Here is a 20,218-nt window from a genome sequence, read left to right on the forward strand (position 1 = left end):
CGACTTGTAGACTACTATACCTTCCCCTTCCCCGCCCCCTTCAGATTGCTGCTTGGATCCCATTTGATAGTTACATTCTGGCCCGATATGCTGGAGTTGGAGGTCATGTGTGCATGAGGTGTGCTTGTGTGTGTGTGTGTGTGTGTGTGTGTGTGTGTGTGTGTGTGTGTGTGTGTGTGTGTCTTTTACTGATGAAGACTGTGACCAAAAGCTTAATGTAAGTGTCTTAATTGTGTGTGTGTGTGTGTGTGTGTGTGTGTGTGTGTGTGTGTGTGTGTCTGCAACTTAACGAGTTTCCTTTACAGTAAGTAGCAATCTGTCTTTTTCCTACATTGTTGATATTCCTTCCAGAGTTTCCGGTGTTTTATTTATGGCATTTATACTGTGACCCTGTTTTATTTATGGCATTTATACTTTGACCCTTTCTCCAGTATTCTAATAAAAATTTGAGCTTTTCACGAATTTTACTTTTGAATTCAACTGGACAACTCATTTGGTCAAGCTAAAAGGAGGCCCATGGAAATAAAGGCTGTTCCAAGCACTTTCAAAAAATTTATTCATTTTTGATATGGTTCCAAGTAGAAAGAATATTTATGTATCTGGATGACATGGGAATAATACATTAATTTTGTCACACTAACCTATAAAAAGGTCCTATCAATGATGAGATACACTAGATATGAACAAACACAGACTTGACAAGGACAGGGAACAAAATCAGCCTTGGCTCTTTTAAGAACTTACTGCAGTATATTAACTATCTAAGGAAGAAGTCAAGAAGGCAGAGGGGGAACGATGCAGGGCCCCTCACAGAGTGCATAATTGGATAGCAAGAGGTACATTTTTTTGACATAAAACATGGCCAGTGGACAGCCGCCGCAGAGCCTAATTCTGCTCTAATCGTGAGCCAGGGCATATAACCTGGGCACACCGATAAATATTCCAAGTCCAGCAATATGCACAATCTGGCAACACTAAATACTGTGGCACTTCCTGGAGGAAATCTCGGCCTCTGAATGCCACACATGCCACAATATCCAGAACGCATTTACCAGTTCCCGGCAGCAGCTGCTGCGACAATGCTGTGCTCCCTTTCCCCTTACCAAAGGCGCCTGCTACTGCTAATCACTTTGGGTGGTATAAAATGCTTTAATGATGTCGAGTGATGCTCCAACAGAAATGTCCATGATTTGCGTTTCACACACAACAGCAATGGAGGCATACGACTGTTTTCAAAATCATGACTTTTCTATCACACATTTATTGCACAAAATTATTTCTATAGTTTGTGATCCAATTAAAATACCTCACTATGTTGTTTAAAGTTATTATTAATGCATGATATCTCATTCATTTTCCTTTTAGAGGCGGTTCTTCGTACAGTTATTTCGTCATGAATTCGTGTGTTTCTCCCGAGCCTCAGTAAGTAACGGTGGTGCAATACATTTCACTGTCATCATCTGGTTCTACACAGTAAATGCTTGTGACAAACTGTGTGATTAGTTTGCAGCACAAGATCTGCAACGAGGAGGCACACTGCACATTTTGAGGACCACATATGGACTCATGGAGAGCTTAACACTAAGAAAGTGGTTTTGACATATTCAATTATATTTAAACCAACAAAACTGTTCATATCTAAAGCTACCAAGCAGGGAAGAAAGTTGCTATTGCCGGTGTTAGCAAATATCTGCAGGGGGTATCTATTTGCTGTTACAGAAATTTAGGACAGAGCCACCTACTGTAGTTACGTTGGCAGGAACATGAATGCTGGGGCAGTCATTGCAATGTGGAAGATGATAGTTGGGTTTGGCTTTAATCACATCATCTGACTGCCCAGAAACTGATTCCTGATATTCAAATCCAACAAAACAAACAAATCTGCATAACTCCAAATCTTATAGTGCCTACTCAGAAAAAAATAAACCTTCCCAGATGCTACCAGACTTTAATGTCTACATAGGTAAATGAGTTTTTCGAACAGCACATAAATCATTTCTACTTCTTACGACATAAAACCTGTATTACCGTGAAGTGGGTAAATAAACATTTTTATGATTCTGCTGCATCATGTGGAGCCCAATGCTAGGATGCATTTTAAACATTATCACAGGCAGCAGGTGCGTATGCTTCCACCAAATAGTCCATTTCCATGCATGCATTTTTACCACCTACAGAGTTTTATTCTAGGACTTCTTGTCATCAGGCCCTTCATCAGAAATGGTACTTTATTTTTGAATCGCCATACACTGCAACTAGCAGCTAAAATGATTTATTGCTCTACAACAATGAACAGCTTTCAGCATGCCTGCATTTAGTTCTGACCATCACTTTCTAAATGGTAGTTTCTTTTGAAACAGGTTCCAAATTTTCTGCAACTGTATCTTATTAATTCCATTTTGCTATTACCAGTCACTGTTTACGAAGTGTTGTGTTATGGCTAAGAAAGGGGCCTGATCACTAGAGATAGTACTACAGGTTACTCTGAAGTGTAACAAAAAACACACATTTCATATTAATACATGAAAATCCACCTGATGATGCAGATTTAATCCTTTTCACTATTTCTTTAATTGAGCCACCAATCTTCACATCGAAGGTCAGAGATGAATCTTAAGAAACCCCCTGTTTCAGCTGGGTCCTAGCACCTTGCAGGAGATATCAGTCATATCTGCTTTGTGAGTACAAAATTACGTCACCAACAAAATGTGCGAGAGTCTCTGAAAAGATTTGAGGTAATTGTCAGTGACAAGAATCTGTATTTTGTTCAGCATCTCCTCAGTATCAAACAAGATTGGAAAAATTACAGAAGAACTGAAAAAGCTTGTTAGAATCCATTACCGATGGTAGAGCTAGCGATGAAAAATGTTTGACAGTGCACATCAGCACATTTTCATAAGTCTTCTGTTTTTTTTCTGCTCCATGAGCCATACATTCAAATTTTTCATGTGAATCCACAACATGATTTTTATTTACCTCACTGTCTTGTATTCAGGATAATAGGAGTAGCCCAATAAGCAAAGATGTTAATGGAAGGACAGTGAGGCAAGCTGAACTTTGTAACTGAAGCAGTATATTATTCAACAATTGAATGTGCAGTATGGTCTTCGCACCCGCTACAGATACCTGCGAATTTGTGACAATAACCACAGTTTACTCTAGGCAAAGCTTCTGGTTATAGTGTAACAACTGTAATTGGAAGACTGTATTTGTGTTACTATTCAAATGTATTATACCAGTGGATAACTTAAAAAAGTTTCATATTGCTTCTATCTACACAGCTATGTAAAGCAGCATTTAAATTCAAGGTAATCAAGTGTGTGTTTCACTTGTGACATTAGATTTTGAATGCAGTTTGTAAGTCTTCTGACGATCTACCACACTGGGTGCAGGCATAGTGTTGTGCTTTCCAAATATCAAGCAACAACACATATAGATTTAAAAAACAACATTGTTCCACCAGGCTATGTACCCTGTATTTTTATATACACTACTCATTTCAGGCACTGCCCCTTGTCATGTGCATCAAGAGTGACAGATGTGGACACATCATAGTTATCGTCTCAAAAATCAGGTACCATGCATATTTCTGCACAAATATGCATGGTGCATGAGTTTTTAAACAACGAAAATGATGTCTCCATGTTTCTCCCTATAGATGCATTTGAGACTGGGCAGTGCCCGAAACTAGTAGTGATGATAACGAGTATTTACAGGAACACAGAAACATCTGTCACTACAACAATTTGAAGGAACCATAAGTGGCCTGAATTTGGATTATTTTCATGATCTAAAGGCCAATCGAGGAGGAAACATTAAGATAGCAATTAAAAGGCTATTTAGTGTGCATTACATACATATAGATCTCAACATGAAAAATGTATGAAGGTGCTGAAATGCACATTGCCCACATCTCCAGTTTTGTTTCCATGCAAATTAACATATTTCTCAGTTTGCTCTTTTCTGAATCCTGAAGTGAACTGATTACTGCATGGCTTCGAATAATTCGTTAACTGCGGTTCTTCTTGCTTCCGTCCCCACCAATATACATAGCCAATTTCATGGTGCAACGTGTTTGATACCTTACCGTTTCACGATATGGGATAAGGTTGATTTCCAGTTATTTTTTATTCCACTGAAATAAGCTTTCATTCTAACTATCAATATGTTTTATTTGTTTCTGTTTCATTAAAATTGTAATCATGATGGAAAATTATACACCTCCATATTTCACATGCCATATCTTTCACGAGCTAACCTGCCACTAGCTTAGATATCACAATGTTGATATTATATAACACTGGGATTAACAGCCCACTTCCACACTGGAAAGCTTAAAAACAGAGAAATTCTGGATTAAATGAAATAGACTGTTTTACATACAGATAGTCTAAAAGGCGACGTTAGAATGTGTCAGGAGATAACAATATGACGAGTCTGTATAGCATTTCGCTACATGGCTTCTCCTAGACCAGCTAGGAAGTGGCACCATCACCACAAATATTTGGCAACACTGTGAGAGTGCATGGCCCTGAATAGACCTGCTAACTTCATTTGACATTCATTCCTCTGCTCAATGATTTATGCTATATAATCTTCATGTAAGGTGAGACACTGAGAAGTAAGGTTTCATTTCTGAACTCCACGTATTCTGTTCTTTATATAAGTCAACTGTTCTTATGTTTGATGGTGCATTATGAGGTTCACTGACTGATCTTGCGATATGAGAGCACTGCTGCCAACAATGCCTCATTAGCTCAGTGGTTCTGCACACGTTACAATGTGAAAGTGGTGGGGATTGCAACTTCAAATCATGGTGGGTACAAGGCCACTCAAAGTTTTCATTTCCCATGGAGCTGAAAATTGCTAGAGGAAATTCTTTAACGAAATGAGAAGAAAACCTTTAAACATTCAGCCTTCTTGCCCTCTTGACTCTGTGAGCTGTTTTAATGGCCCTAGGTGTCCAATTTGCAAATATCGAGCTCCATCAATATACAAATGTCTCTGAATAGATGTGAATCAACTCTCAATGATACTAATTTGAGTTTTGTTCGTCACATAGAACCCACATTTCAAGGGGAATAGTTATAAAGTGAACATACTGATTAATATAGTTCCTCTGTGCTAAGTTTCTGTAGTAGCAGTTAGGCACCCCCTTTAAATGTATGCTGACACTGGAGTTAGCAACTTCTTTCCATTCTAAGTGGCTTTGAAGATGGGCAGACTTTTTGGTTTTTAAATCTAATTGAATATCTTAAATATTACTTTTGATTAACGTTAAGTTCTCCATGAGTCCATATGTGGTCCTCAGAATGTGCAGTGTGTGTGCGCTGCTATAGATCATGCACTGAAAAGTATTTGCAGAATCTATCACATACATTTAATGTAAGAAATCAAACAACAACAGTAAAATGCTGTGCACCACCATTACCTCACTGTGGCTTGACAAAAATAGACTAATTCCTGACAAAAAATCTGCATGAAGAAGCACTCCAAAAGAAAAAAAGTGACGTATACAGCATTAGTAACATTAAAAAATGTAGAGCGGTATTTTAATTGAATCACAAACTATAACAATAATTTTACTGTACGAAGTTTCAAAAACAAAGAAATAACTAACAAGTGGACCTTCCAGTCTCTGAAATTCAGTTCAGGATGAGACTTCACAGGTCGGTAGTAGACATCAAAGACTCATAGAAGTCTTAAAGTACACTATCTAGAAAATTCCGAGAAAAAAGGCTCTAAAGTTTTAAGCGTAGCTCATATGCACCTCATATACCATCAGAAATAGCATTACAGCATAGAGATGAAACAGCTTAATCAGTAGCATTCTAGAATGTTGTATGACCGATCTGGGTTTGATCCTACCTGCTGGCTCAATTTTATTTTGTTTTGTTAATTGATTGAAAAATAACAACAACTTTTAAGTAAAATTAATGAACTAATGTATTATCAATTAAATCATAAATAATTTTATTTTGTTTATGAAATGGCTGTCCCAGGATACTTAAAATTTGAATTACACTCATCAATACTATCTTTTTTAAAAAGTTGAATAATTTCAAATGCCTTGTCAATGGAGGTAAATTACAGTAGTAATTACTGTCATTCCTATGTTATTACAAAAATGGGCAATATTTTAAGCTGTGGAAAAGTTATAAATATTGTTGTAAATTTGAGGAACTGGAGTCTTCATAGAAAATCAGAGTATCACTACTGCCCTATTGTATATACAAACAGGAAGTGTCAAGGCCTGCATGGAACTAATCGAGCAATGGGCCTTACCTGCTACAGTGCCAGTCCTTTCCCGACTTTTGCAGAGACTGGAGCTTTCTGTACTGTGAAATATTATCGGAACTTTTACAATATTCTGAATTTAAAAAAAATCTATCAAGGAAAAAATTATGAAAGTATCATAAGTTGCAGATTTATTATACAATGAAGTATTGAAGGTGATGTTAAAAGATGTGGTTGTTTGTTATGAAAGCTTTCTTGCCACAAATAACGTGATTGCAGTGGAATCTTCAATGACAATTTCTCATGAAGCAGTGTTTATGGGAGAAGAAATTTACCGAAGTACTATGGACATGTTGGTTGAAAAAATACTTGACTGATTATGAACTTGCTCGTGAAAATGAAAACTGTGAAGGTGAACCTTTCGAGAAGTATGAAGACCACAGCTCATCGGATGAATATGAACCAGAAGAAAAGAAGGCAAGAGAAGCATACTTTCTTAGGACTACAAAATTAACATGGTTAATATCACAAAGCCTCATCCCACGAGGAACATACAAACATGACAAAATGAAGAATGCAGTCGGTTAAGAAAGAAGGAATGTTTATCCCAATGGGAAAAAGAAATATAAAAAAATGGAGAACTCAATTTGATAAGTATGCAGCAATCAGTTCCTGGATGTATGATAATTTTGTTGAAGCCTGAGAGAATTATCAGCAAGTGACTACATGGAATTTACAAGCATGGGCTTTAGCTGCAGCACAACAGTTTACGGATTTTGAATTTAAAGCTTCTGACAGATGGGTTCATAGTTTCAAAAGTAAGTATGGGATTCGCCAGAGAAAAGTGACGAGATTTGTTTCAAGAAAAGAAACAGCGACAACTGAAAAAATGTTGCCAGCTGCAGACACTTTTCAAACCCAGATGTTAAAACTGATACCAAATTTCAACATATATTTTGTTATCAACACTGACCAGACAGGTATTTATTGTGGGGTATTTAAGAATTCATTTTTCTCTATTTTTACAATTCTCTGACAAAATACTTCAATTTTTGTTTTTTCCTTTTTTTTCCTTTCCAGGATGTCAGTATTAGACGGTTTACAATAGGACTCTGGCTGTCAGAGGAAGCAAAACTATTTTCGTCAAAATACATGACAGGAACAAAGTGACACACACATATAGCGTTCAATACACTCTCCCTCTGTCTGGACACATCCAAGCTCAAGTGTGTTTTGTTTACAAGAGGCAATCGGTAACTTTCCTAACACAGCAAGCTCCCAGTTGTTCAGGTTAAGGCATTCACAAGCCTGCATGGATAACCAAATACATGAATAATCCAAAATACACATTTTTACCAGAAACTGCTGCTTACTGTATCTACAAAACATGCTACATGTCAAATTTGAAAACCCACTGCATTACTTGCCAGGAATTAACAACAAGACACACCGTATTTTTTATCTCTTGCTTTCAGCCACTTTTGACAAACTATTGTCCACCTTCTTTTTCTCTTTCTGTTCTTCATGAAATTGTTTTCTGATCAAATGGTTCAAATGGCTCTGAGCACTATGGGACTTAACATCTTAGGTCATCAGTCCCCTAGAACTTAGAACTACTTAAACCTAACTAACCTAAGGACATCACACACATCCATGCCCGAGGCAGGATTCGAGCCTGCGACCGTAGCAGTCCCGCGGTTTCGGACTGCAGCGCCTAGAACCGCACGGCCACCGCGGCCGGCTTTTTCTGATCATGGTTCACATTTTCTGGAGAGTCATAACATTGGTATAATCAAACATATTTTATTCTGCATACACTAATAACAGATAAAAGCATTTTAGTGCCTCAGTGAGTGTGATACTGGTTCCTCGATCATTTAATTCACTATATCTGGGTGACTTACATGTAGTGGTAAGTTCATTATTCCTGTGAATGCACACAGTTTGTTTTAAATATTTGCTTATAGCGAATTTCTTCAATTTGTGTTCACTCACTAAATTTGCAGTCTTATGTTCAGCAGCATGTGTTAAGTTCTATAGGCATGCCCTTCCACTACAGTCCAGTTTCATCAGTATTTTAAATCTGTTCTGGGAGAAAAGATTTCTGTTCTTTGCAACTGGAGAATTTGCTGCAAAAAGCATAAGTTGTGTTTTTGTTAGCATTATGTTTCCCACTCTGAACAGCAATTTCTCAAATTTCACAGCAGGGCTTATCAAGCTAGATATTCTGATAAAGCATTACATTTTTATCCATTCCCCAAATTTTTCATGAAATCTGCTGCTTTCTATATCAATGTTGGATCCGATATGGTAACTTGTGCTGCTTCTGTTCTGAAACTACAAATGCAGTGCTTCATATAGTTTTTGATGCATCTAGTTTTCAACAAGTAGCTGTTTTCAGGTACTTATTCTTTGACAGCCTTTTGTCAGCTATTGTTGCAAAATTTAGTGTTTCTTTATTTTTCTTTAAATCTCTCACTGTTTGTATGCCTATTCCAAGATTCTGGGAAAGTTTTACTGTAGGTTCTCTCTTTTCTAAGCTTCTGTCTGCCTATGATTGGATTTAAATAAGTGTGACTGACATTTCAGTGAGTCAAGTGGTAGGGTAGAGTAGCCTGCCAATTGAAGCCCCTCACTGAGCACCGCCTGGCTGGATCCTGACAATACTGCACCCCAGCATTCTACTCTGTCAATCGAAAAGTTATTTTATTCATTCCGTAGCACATATAACCATCCATAACTTCAGCAATAAAAAAAAAAAAATTGATATGTTTTGGTGAGCACTCACTCGATGTCACTAATATAATCTAGACATTATGCTATTATTGAGAAAGGTCAACAGCTAGAAAATTATGATCAACAACGTGTTCCTTCTGTCAGCACAGAGCAAGAATTCTGAATGTAACTGTCCCAGAAGAAAATCTAAATATTTTTTTCCTATCAACTTCAAGTAAGTTGGAAATGATTGAACTTTAGCGTCTAGGGTATGTGTTAGGTGAACATACAGACAGAAAATCTGCTACACTCATGTTAGAAATGTAGAGTCACTGCATTTATCTGAAGATTAAATGGGAAACAATGGATAAATATTTCAGAGATGTCTGACAGCACTATTGGGGCCTATATCACTTTCTGGTGATAAAACATGAATTACACGCATAGTGGTGTATTCCAAATGAAGACTTTACCCTTTAGTGAGGAACTAATGTAAACTGTAAAGTTTAGTCTTGACAATAAGTGTAATAATGACTGTCAAAAGGTAGCAACTGGAAGGAGTAACGAAGTGCCATTGTATAAAACACAGCAATGCGAAAATCTGTACAGAATAAATGTCTCCCTTACACTTGCCATTAAAATAAACTTTCCTTAAGACAATGTAAGGTGTGCATATGGAGTAGTACAACTATTTTTTGTATTTTGTATTTAACATTCTACTAAAAAAATGAAAAAATTAAAAACATGGTCATTATTATACCTTACCTTTTCCGTTATTATCATGTCTACACAGCATTTCCCTGTCAGTGGTAATGTACACTGTGACAGAATCTTGTGTGCACCTCCTTTTGCAGTATGCTCCATAGTCACAACCACTTTTGTTCCAGGGGCAGCTACCAAGTCCATTGCACCCCCCATTCCTTTCACCAGCTTCCCCTGAAACAAGGCATAATGCAAATTTGATTTATCTGTATTATGTCATTATCAAATTTTGATGACCAAACTGTGTATTTTTTCCTGCTACTTCAAATGATCCATTCCGTTTCTGCTTGAGGACAACTTATCTTCAAACTATATAGACATCCAAATAAATGGTATATCAACAAAAATAATCACTCTTTAAAAATACAATAGATGAAGAATCTACTCACCAAGTGGTGGCAGGAGAAAACACATACACAAGTTCAGGAAACATTAAGCTTTTGGAGCCAGGGGTGGTGGCTTCTGGCATAATGGTGGAAGGGGAAAAGAAGAATAAAGGAAAAGGACTGGTGAGGTTTAAGAAGAAAGGACAGTTAGGGAAAAGTCACCCAGAACCCGGAGCTGGAGACTTACCAGAAAGGATGAGAAGGAAAGTCACCATTCCTTTTCCTTCACTCCTCTTCCATCCCTTTCAAACCTTCTGCTAGGAGGAGGAGCCACTGGCTCTGAAAGCTTGTACATTTCCAGAACTTTTATGTGCATTTTTGTAACGCAAACATAAGATACAGCCGAAGCTAAGCTATTCTACACCATAACTATGCTTACATTCCTGCAAAGTATATAAGAAAGCATAAAGATACTGGCTGATTGAAGCTTTAAACTGGTATGAGAAGTATGATCCAAGAGCTCAGTTTGGTAGTGTGTTTCATGTGAAACTTGAGGACCAGGACTGAGACCTGGTCTGACTCATTTTAATAAGGTTTATGGCATACACTATGCCGCAGACAGAGAGATATATTCTGAATTTTTATCAGAATTTATCCTTCAGTGATCACACACAATAACACTGTCACACTGATAATTGATGGTATTTACCATGTAGTTTATTGTTTTAGTTACATTCCAGCAAAACCCCTGGCTCTTTAAAGAATCAAACTCCAATGTATAAAACAGTGATAAAAAGTTTAGAAAAGGTTTGAAATGATGTGAAACCTTTGTTTGAAGCCACTAAGTGCTCCTAATCTCAAATATCAGATGAAGTATGAGTATTTGTGCACCAATAGTTACGCTGCCTCAAGACAAACACACAATTTCTAACTGTAATATTTGTCTTACTGCGTTAAACTTTTAACATCCGATTACATCTCTCAATGAGTAGATTATGACAGCATTTTAAATTCTTTAAATTCGGTCTATAATTATGCAAAATAATCTAATCTAAGTTGCCCCTATGCCGAAGCTGGTACCGGGTTCCAGATAAGCATTTTATTAATACAGATTATCTTTAATCAAGCAATTACAAGGGAGAAAAACGATAGTTTGATAAATTCTTAAATTTTGGACACAACATAATTTACTAATATGGGAAATAGTGGTAACTTTGACTAGTAATGAAATTACAGAACACAGTCTTGAACACCCAGTGGTGATAACCACAACAAAGCTAGATGACCAAAGACAAAATAATTTAGAAAATTTAAATAATTACCACAACCATAACCATAATCACCACCACCACATCGAAACACATGCACTTTACTCCAGTTAGTTGCTGAATACTTACTGGTATCATCCAATTAGCAAGATCACCATACTGTGAGACCTGCATGGCTCCAAGGATAGTCAGGTCAACGTGTCCACTAAATTAATATAAAAAGAGAGAACATGATAATAATGATGATGATAATAACAACAACAACAACAACAATAATAATAATAATATCAAAACCGTAAAAAATAGGACTGCTAACATGACAAGAAAAAATAAAATAAAAAGAAAATGTGGGCTTTAATTGCAAGGCCATTATTCATATAAGACTGCATCTCTCCATTATTATTGTACATTGAAAAAATACGAACCCTCTTATCATTGCAAAGCTCTCATCACTGCTAAAAAATGATGCTCCAGGTTGAACTGTCACAGTTTGTTTGCCAGCATTAATCAGATCTGGATCAACCTCTTCCTGAGTAGCTGGGAATGGTCCTAGCCCTAATATACCATTCTCACTCTGCATGCAAACTGACATACCTTCAGGAATGTAGTTGCTGGCAAGCATTGGTATACCAATACCAAGATTAACTGCAAATATTATTAAGGACACACTCCCAAGTAATATTAAATACAGTTATACAGAAATTAATTATTAAACAAGGAAGATTAGCATACAAAGATTACAAATTGCTTTCTATTCTGACCTATAAAAGGGAATAGTTAGCAGACCACTTTCAAAAGGATACCATACATGCCATCCTTGAATTCAAGGGCAGCACGCCTAATAATTCTTTCACGCATTGCGGCTGCTGGGCTTGAACTTGCCGCAGAAGAGCTCTTTGATTTTTTCAGTAAGGTTAATTGCTGTAGAACACAAAACCACAGTAAGAATCAAAATTATGACTTACTGTCAACAATGAGAAACTTTGTTTCTATTACACTCAATTTGCTGTGAATTATTTCATAACACAGCACTCATAAAATAATCTAAAGCTACTGATACTGTTAGCTACAAATGCAAATGGAAGCACAGTTATAAAATTAACTTATGGTTATCATGTTGACCCAAATATTTTTACAATGGAAACTCCAGGCAGCTTCTGGCCACATAGCACATGCGACCACCAATTCCAACATCTCGGGCCGGAATGCAACTTCACGTGGGATCCAAGCAGCAATCCGGAGGGGAAGGGGAAGGGATAGTAGTGTATGGGTGGGGAGAGAGACAAACTGTCTGGCAAAGTATGCAGGGACTAGACTGCCAACATGCACAGCATCAGGAGGTTGTGGGGCAGGGAGATGAGGAAGAAAGGAGAGGAGTGGGGAAAGATGGGCAGATGCATTGGGAGGGGGCAGCAAATAAACAGGGTGAGAGATGAGATTGGGGAGGGGATGATAGGACAGAAGAGGTGGAAACTGTTGGGCAGAGGGTGTGGTGACAATATTTTACCATAGGCTGTGGCCGGGATTATTACAGGAGCAGAGAATGAGTTTTAAGGATAAGTTTCCACCCCTTCTGTCCCATCATCTTCTCCCCATTCTCATCCCACCCCAATATTTGCAGCAAACTGCCAACCCATCGGCCCATCTGTCCCCCACTACTCTCCTTTATGCACCTTTTCTCCCCACCTCCCTGTCTCACAACCTCCTGACGCTGCACCTGTTGGCAGTCCAGTCCCTGCTCACTCCAACAGACAGCATTCATCTCTCCCCCCATCTGTACACTACTATCCCTTCCTCTTCCACTTCCACCTCCCCACCCCCTCCAGATTCCTGCTAGCATCCCACGTGATCTTGCATTCCAGCCCAAGACACTGTGTGCGCGCGCGCGCGCGGGGGGGGGGGGGGGGGGGGGGGTATGTGTGTGTGTCTCTTAATGACAAAGGCTGTGGCCGAAAGCTATATGTGAGTGTCTTAATTGTGCCTATCTGCAACTTGACATGTCTTCTTCACGATACGTAGCACTCTGTCTTTTTCCTACATTGCAAATCTACATCATTACTCTGCAATTCACATTTAAGTGCTTGGCAGAGGGTTCATCGAACCACAATCATACTATCTCTCTACCATTCCACTACCGAACAGCGCGCGGGAAACACGAACACCTAAACCTTTCTGTTCGAGCTCTGATTTCTCTTATTTTATTTTGATGATCATTCCTACCTATGTAGGTTGGGCTCAACAAAATATTTTTGCATTCAGAAGAGAAAGTTGGTGACTGAAATTTCGTAAATAGATCTCGCCGTGACGAAAAACATCTTTGCTTTAATGACTTCCATCCCAACTCGGGTATCATATCTGCCATATTCTTACAATAATTTTAAAGGTCAACTTCACTTCTGTAGGACACCCACAATTATAGCATTACTTTATTTAATTTCTAACATCATTAATCCAACTATCCCACAATCTACAAGGGTTCTTGATTTGAAGTTGCTAGCTTTATGGCTGCACCATATAATGTATTTCTTAGTGTATGGGTCAGCAGCATAACAGATGTGCTACCTTTATTTTATTAATGAAGCAAATAAGTGTCAAAATTATCTGTTGTGTTTTCCCAATTCTCCTTTACCTACAACAAAATAATTTTAGATGTAGCTATTGACACTTGGGAAGAAGATCTTGCGAAAACACTGCACAGTTTTATGGAATCAACCTAGCAAAATCCAAGGCATCTAATTATAATTGTCTGAATTTATTCTTTACATGCTCCAGAAGTTTCTTATGAGTCTTAAGTGGATGAAGAAACTGAGTTCTATACCATTTCTGTTCATTTGAGCAGTCAGAGGATGGAAATAAATAGATTACCGGGTGGAACCTTCCTGCAGAAATGGCTACAGGCTGTGGTAGGACTACCTTATTTCTGAACTCATTTTTGTCAAATGATCATTTAATAGAAGCTCTACATATGAACAAGGATATTTTAGCATGGTAATTATGCAGTAAATAACTGAAAATCTCAGAACTCTGCTAAAAAAATGCTGCCAATCATAGACAAATAAATAACTCTGCTACACATGTTGTCTGTCAATTTCCATGAAATGCCCTCACTGGTGTCTAAAAGACTGCAGCTAAGCATTGAGTATATTGTGTAGAACACAAATCATTTCAATTCAGTTCACGAGATATGAAAATTATAAGCTCAGTGGAATGTGAGGTCAAAAATTTACATAAAAACAGTCCAGTACAGATACAGACGTTCCTAACAACTGGCGTAATTTCAAACAACTGTCTTCCAGGTATATTAATAAGCACACTATTGTCCAGTAATATATTGACCACCACAGTATAAGAAAACTATACTGAACAAGAAAATAAAACAACACATCAACACTTTTAAAATACTGGACAAGCAACAGAGAACAGTGAATACCAGCAAGAAAATTAATATAGAAATGTTTAAAGTTAAAGAGAGCATATCATATAAGATACTAAAGCTCTACCACTGTTCCCAAATATATTCAACAAATTCTTGGAAATCATAAATACAAAGCATTATTTTAAGTAAACTGGTGTCTATGGTATTAGACTAATGATTTAAAGAGTTTTAAACAATAAAAAGCAAACAATATATTTTTATTGTGTTACTTCTGCCAATGATTTTGCATTTTTTTACCTCTATCCTCTTTTCATAATTCTGTCCAGCAATTACTCGATCCACATAAATACCAGGAAGATGAACTTCATCTGGGGGAATCGCACCAAGTGGCACTAGCTCTTCAACTTCAGCAATGGCCAAGCGAGCAGCTTTACACATAGCTGGATTAAAGTTTCGAGCACTCTTCCTAAAAGAAAAAGAAAGATCAATTTGTATGCAACACACAGTTTGAGGTGATTTCTACAAAATACAATGAAAATAGTTTTACAATTAACTGAAATTTTACAATATGCAAACTGAAGAAGTCTGTACTGATGTTTCTTTTTTTACAGGAAGGATGGTCAACTCATCTCTTCATGTGTTTCATTTCAATTGATCATCAAGCATATTCAGAGGCCTGACCTTTAAATGTGATACACATTCTTTACAGATTTTAACAGAATACTTTTGGTTATTAACAGTTCTAGCAATCACACCAACAATGCAAAGTAATAGAACAGGTTGTCCTTTTATCAGGTGTAACCTGTTAAAGAAACTAAGAACACCTGGCAGATTGTGGTAAAAGGCAACTTTTATAATTGTTCACCAACTACATCCATCCATCCATCCATCCATCCATCCAAGTATTTAATGGAAGAAGCACATGAAAGAGAATGAGAGGGTAAAGGGGAAAAGGAGAAGAAGGAGAAGGAGAAGAAGAAGAAGAGAGTAACATCCTACTCACAATCATGCTATCACACACCAAGTGCTAGTTCAGATTGGACAAAGATGGAGAGGTAAATCAGCCATGAACTTTTCAAATAAAACAGTAACTTTCACCTAATATGATTTGTGAAAACCGCAAAAAAACATGGGTAGTTTGACAGGGATTTGCAACCTTCACTTCCTGGATGTAGGTCCAGTGGAGCATTGTGGCAGTATAATTGCCCCCAAGTCATGTTGCTGATTTATTTTTCTTTCAAACAATGTTATGTTCTACTGAAATTTATGAGAATCTTTGCTGGGAATGCGTAGCAATGTTAACATTTAGGAGGGCATGACAAACTGCCCCTCCAAGCCAAACCTGTGGGGAGAGCTAACTCCCACAATCCACATCAATGCCAACACTGTCCAACTCAGTAATACCTACCTCAGGTTGGGCAAATCCACAGTCTTCCCTGTTATCACTGGGTAGCTCTCACTGAAGGTCAAATAATGTTAGAGACAAATGATTCAAATCTATGTAGTATGAAATAGTCTTCACAAATCAGCAGGTTGAGAACATTTGGGAGAGTGTGGAGGGCTGCCCCTTTGGGCAAAATCTACTAAGGGGATAGTAATTTATGTTCAGTGATGTATATCCTCCACATAATGATTCTCAGTAAGCAACTCCCTTGAGGAAACCAAAAATACATTTCACCCACCCAAAACCACTTAAATTAAGCAGTAGTTAAGTGCAGTTGTGGTTGTTAAGGGTGATATACCTTTGATAAAATATTAGTTGTTTACTCCAAGAAGACTTGCATCTTGGTGGCTGAGGGAAGTAACCATTTCATTAAAAGGCAAATAGCTGTGGCCAGTGCTGACAGTTTTTTTAAGAGCAGCCAATACAGTCAACCACAGTTAGTAGACAACAGTGCTTCTACACACACTTAAACAAAAGGCGACATAGCACACAAAGATCACAAAAATGTTGTATGTATTTGAAGCTGAAATAGTTTCGATTTGCTGATATCTTCATAATGATACTCTTTGAGCACAGTATTGAAAGCAAAGGTTGGTAGTGAATGGAGCAAATGAATATCAATCCAACATCCTACTTATACTGATTTCTGTCAAAAGATCTACTCTCATCAGCTATGGTGTGATACCTCTTCCAACAAGAACAACAATAAATACACAGATACATATGCTCCCATGTGGAGTTACACCCATTCAGAAATTCTGTGACTGCATCATTGACTGCCATATAACATTAGTTTATTAAGAAGAAATTATTCTGCAAAAAACTAAAAATATCAGTCACCCAATACGTGACAGATTCCAATATCCTGAGAATAAAGCAGTCCATGATAATCTACATCTACATCTACATTTATACTCCTCAAGCCACCCAACGGTGTGTGGCGGAGGGCACTTTACGTGCCACTGTCATTACCTCCCTTTCCTGTTCCAGTCGCGTACGGTTTGCGGGAAGAACGACTGTCTGAAAGCCTCTGTGCACGCTCTAATCTCTCTAATTTTACATTCGTGATCTCCTCGGGAGGTATAAGTAGGGAGCAGCGATATATTCAATACCTCATCCAGAAACGCACCCTCTCGAAACCTGGCGAGCAACCTACACCCCGATGCAGAGCACCTCTCTTGCAGATTCTGCCACTTGAGTTTGTTAAACATCTCCGTAACGCTATCACGGTTACCAAATAACCCTGTGATGAAACGCGCCGCTCTTCTTTGGATCTTCTCTATCTCCTCCGTCAACCCGATCTGGTATGGATCCCACACTGATGAGCAATACTCAAATATAGGTCGAACGAGTGTTTTGTAAGTCACCTCCTTTGTTGATGGACTACATTTTCTAAGGACTCTCCCAATGAATCTCAACCTGGTACCCGCCTTACCAACAATTAATTTTATATGATCACTCCATTTCAAATCGTTCTGCACGCATACTCCCAGATATTTTACAGAAGTAACTGCTACCAGTGTTTGTTCCGTTATCATATAATCATACAATAAAGGATCCTTCTTTCTATGTATTCGCAATACATTACATTTGTCTATGTTAAGGGTCAGTTGCCACTCCCTGCACCAAGTGCCTATCCGCTGCAGATCTTCCTGCATTTCGCTACAATTTTCTAATGCTGCAACTTCTCAGTATACTACAGCATCATCCGCGAAAAGCCGCATGGAACTTCTGACACTATCTACTAGGTCATTTATATATATTGTGAAAAGCAATGGTCCCATAACACTCCCCTGTGGCACGCCAGAGGTTACTTTAACGTCTGTAGACGTCTCTCCATTGATAACAACATGCTGTGTTCTGTTTGCTAAAAACTCTTCAATCCAGCCACAAAGCTGGTCTGATATTCTGTAGGCTCTTACTTTGTTTATCAGGCGACAGTGCGGAACTGTATCGAACGCCTTCCGGAAGTCAAGAAAAATAGCATCTACCTGGGAGCCTGTATCTAATATTTTCTGGGTCTCGTGAACAAATAAAGCGAGTTGGGTCTCACACAATTGCTGATTCCGGAATCCATGTTGATTCCTACATAGTAGATTCTGGGTTTCAAAAAACGACATGATACTCGAGCAAAAAACATGTTCTAAGATTCTACAACAGATCGACGTCAGAGATATAGGTCTATAGTTTTGCGCATCTGCTCGACGACCCTTCTTGAAGACTGGGACTACCTGTGCTCTTTTCCAATCATTTGGAACCTTCCGTTCCTCTAGAGACTTGCGGTACACGGCTGTTAGAAGGGGGGCAAGTTCTTTCGCGTACTCTGTGTAGAATCGAATTGGTATCCCGTCAGGTCCAGTGGACTTTCCTCTGTTGAGTGATTCCAGTTGCTTTTCTATTCCTTGGACACTTATTTCGATGTCAGCCATTCTTTCGTTTGTGCGAGGATTTAGAGAAGGAACTGCAGTGCGGTCTTCCTCTGTGAAACAGCTTTGGAAAAAGGTGTTTAATATTTCAGCTTTATGCGTGTCATCCTCTGTTTCAATGCCATCATCATCCCGGAGTGTCTGGATATACTGTTTCGAGCCACTTACTGATTTAACGTAAGACCAGAACTTCCTAGGATTTTCTGTCAAGTCGGTACATAGAATTTTACTTTCGAATTCACTGAACGCTTCACGCATAGCCCTCCTTACGCTAACTTTGACATCGTTTAGCTTCTGTTTGTCTGAGAGGTTTTGGCTGCGTTTAAACTTAGAGTGAAGCTCTCTTTGCTTTCGCAGTAGTTTCCTAACTTTGTTGTTGTACCACGGTGGGTTTTTCCCGTCCCTCACAGTTTTACTCGGCACGTACCTGTCTAAAACGCAAAAAGCAAACCTGTGAGTTACTAAAATGCTGGACTCTTCCATTTTAAAGGAGAGGTCCCCAGCAGCGGGAACGACTTTTTGAAATAGTCTTTCTAGTGAGGTGGGTCAAGGTTCCAGGTATCACACCCTGCAGGCATTCACCCTAGTGGGGCCTCTTTTGTGAGTAATTGATGACAAAAAATTTCAGAATTTCACTTGGATCTCTACAGCTTCCATAACGAGGAAATGCAACAGACTGATTGTGCAGTGTAATGGTTAATGTACAGGCTGCACATGCAAGAGGTTGCGGGTTAAAATCTTATCTTTTATTTTTAAGTCTTTATTGGAATGGCTTTGGTAATTATTTTTATTCAATTAACTGGGTTAAACCTATATTTTTAATTTTTATTCCTTTGCCACATAATTTTAATCACCAGGTAACTGCTTTAATTGCTCCTCATTTCCTTCCTATTATTCTTTTTCTATTTTGAATACATGAGCATGTGAATTAAATTATTTTTATTTAGCTACCATAATGTTTAAACATTTGGAACTGCTGATGTATCAGTCAAAAAACGAAATACAAAATAATCTATTTGTAATAAAAATATTGTGGATGGTAATTGTCATACAAACATTTTAAACAAATTCTTATTGCACTACAGGCAAAGTATAGCAGATACAGATTTAAAAGAAAAAATAGATTGTAAATAAAACAAAATTCATGCAAAATCAGGATCAGATATAATGAAGGTAGTAACATGGACAAAAATATAGGATGCTAAAACTGAAGAAATTAAATCGAAGGTAATACATAAAAATACATAAAATCAAAACAACAAAGATTCCACATGGAAAAAGATTGACAGGAAGAAAAACTGAGAGCAATTGCACCCTGCACAACCAGTTTGTTACATAGCCTTCATCTTAAGTTTTAGAGCATCACACGAAATTTTGATTACTTGCAAATACAGACCCATCAGGGCGAATGGCTGCACGGTTTGGCACATGGAACCCTAACCTACATCACCGTACAGATGATTCCAGAAAGTCTAACTCACTGCTAGGGACCTCTCCTTGTAAGTACAAAATAGTCAACAATTTATCTCAATCTTGCACATGTGTGATGCTCTCAGTCAATGCCTGCCTTACTTTCACCCACCTTTACAGAAACTCCAAGTGCTGCAAAATGCCTCCTAATTTCAATGGATGCATATGACAACAACGCTACTAGTTCACAATCC

At 38.0% G+C, this 20,218-nt stretch overlaps 1 protein-coding gene across 1 annotated transcript in view; it reads right to left on the minus strand.

Moving 5' to 3' along the window:
* Positions 1-20,218, minus strand: part of LOC124721375 (succinyl-CoA:3-ketoacid coenzyme A transferase 1, mitochondrial) — a 91,149-nt gene that overhangs the window by 22,083 nt on the left and 48,848 nt on the right. The window contains exons 5-9 of the mRNA XM_047246308.1: positions 14,982-15,150; positions 12,112-12,229; positions 11,734-11,953; positions 11,438-11,513; positions 9,718-9,888 (exon numbers count right to left, since the gene is read on the minus strand). Of these exons, the coding sequence (XP_047102264.1) occupies positions 9,718-9,888; positions 11,438-11,513; positions 11,734-11,953; positions 12,112-12,229; positions 14,982-15,150 (754 nt within the window). The remainder of the gene's footprint in view (positions 1-9,717; positions 9,889-11,437; positions 11,514-11,733; positions 11,954-12,111; positions 12,230-14,981; positions 15,151-20,218) is intronic.

Source organism: Schistocerca piceifrons, chromosome X (assembly GCF_021461385.2).
Source record: "Schistocerca piceifrons isolate TAMUIC-IGC-003096 chromosome X, iqSchPice1.1, whole genome shotgun sequence".
NCBI classification, from domain to species: Eukaryota; Metazoa; Arthropoda; class Insecta; order Orthoptera; family Acrididae; genus Schistocerca; species Schistocerca piceifrons.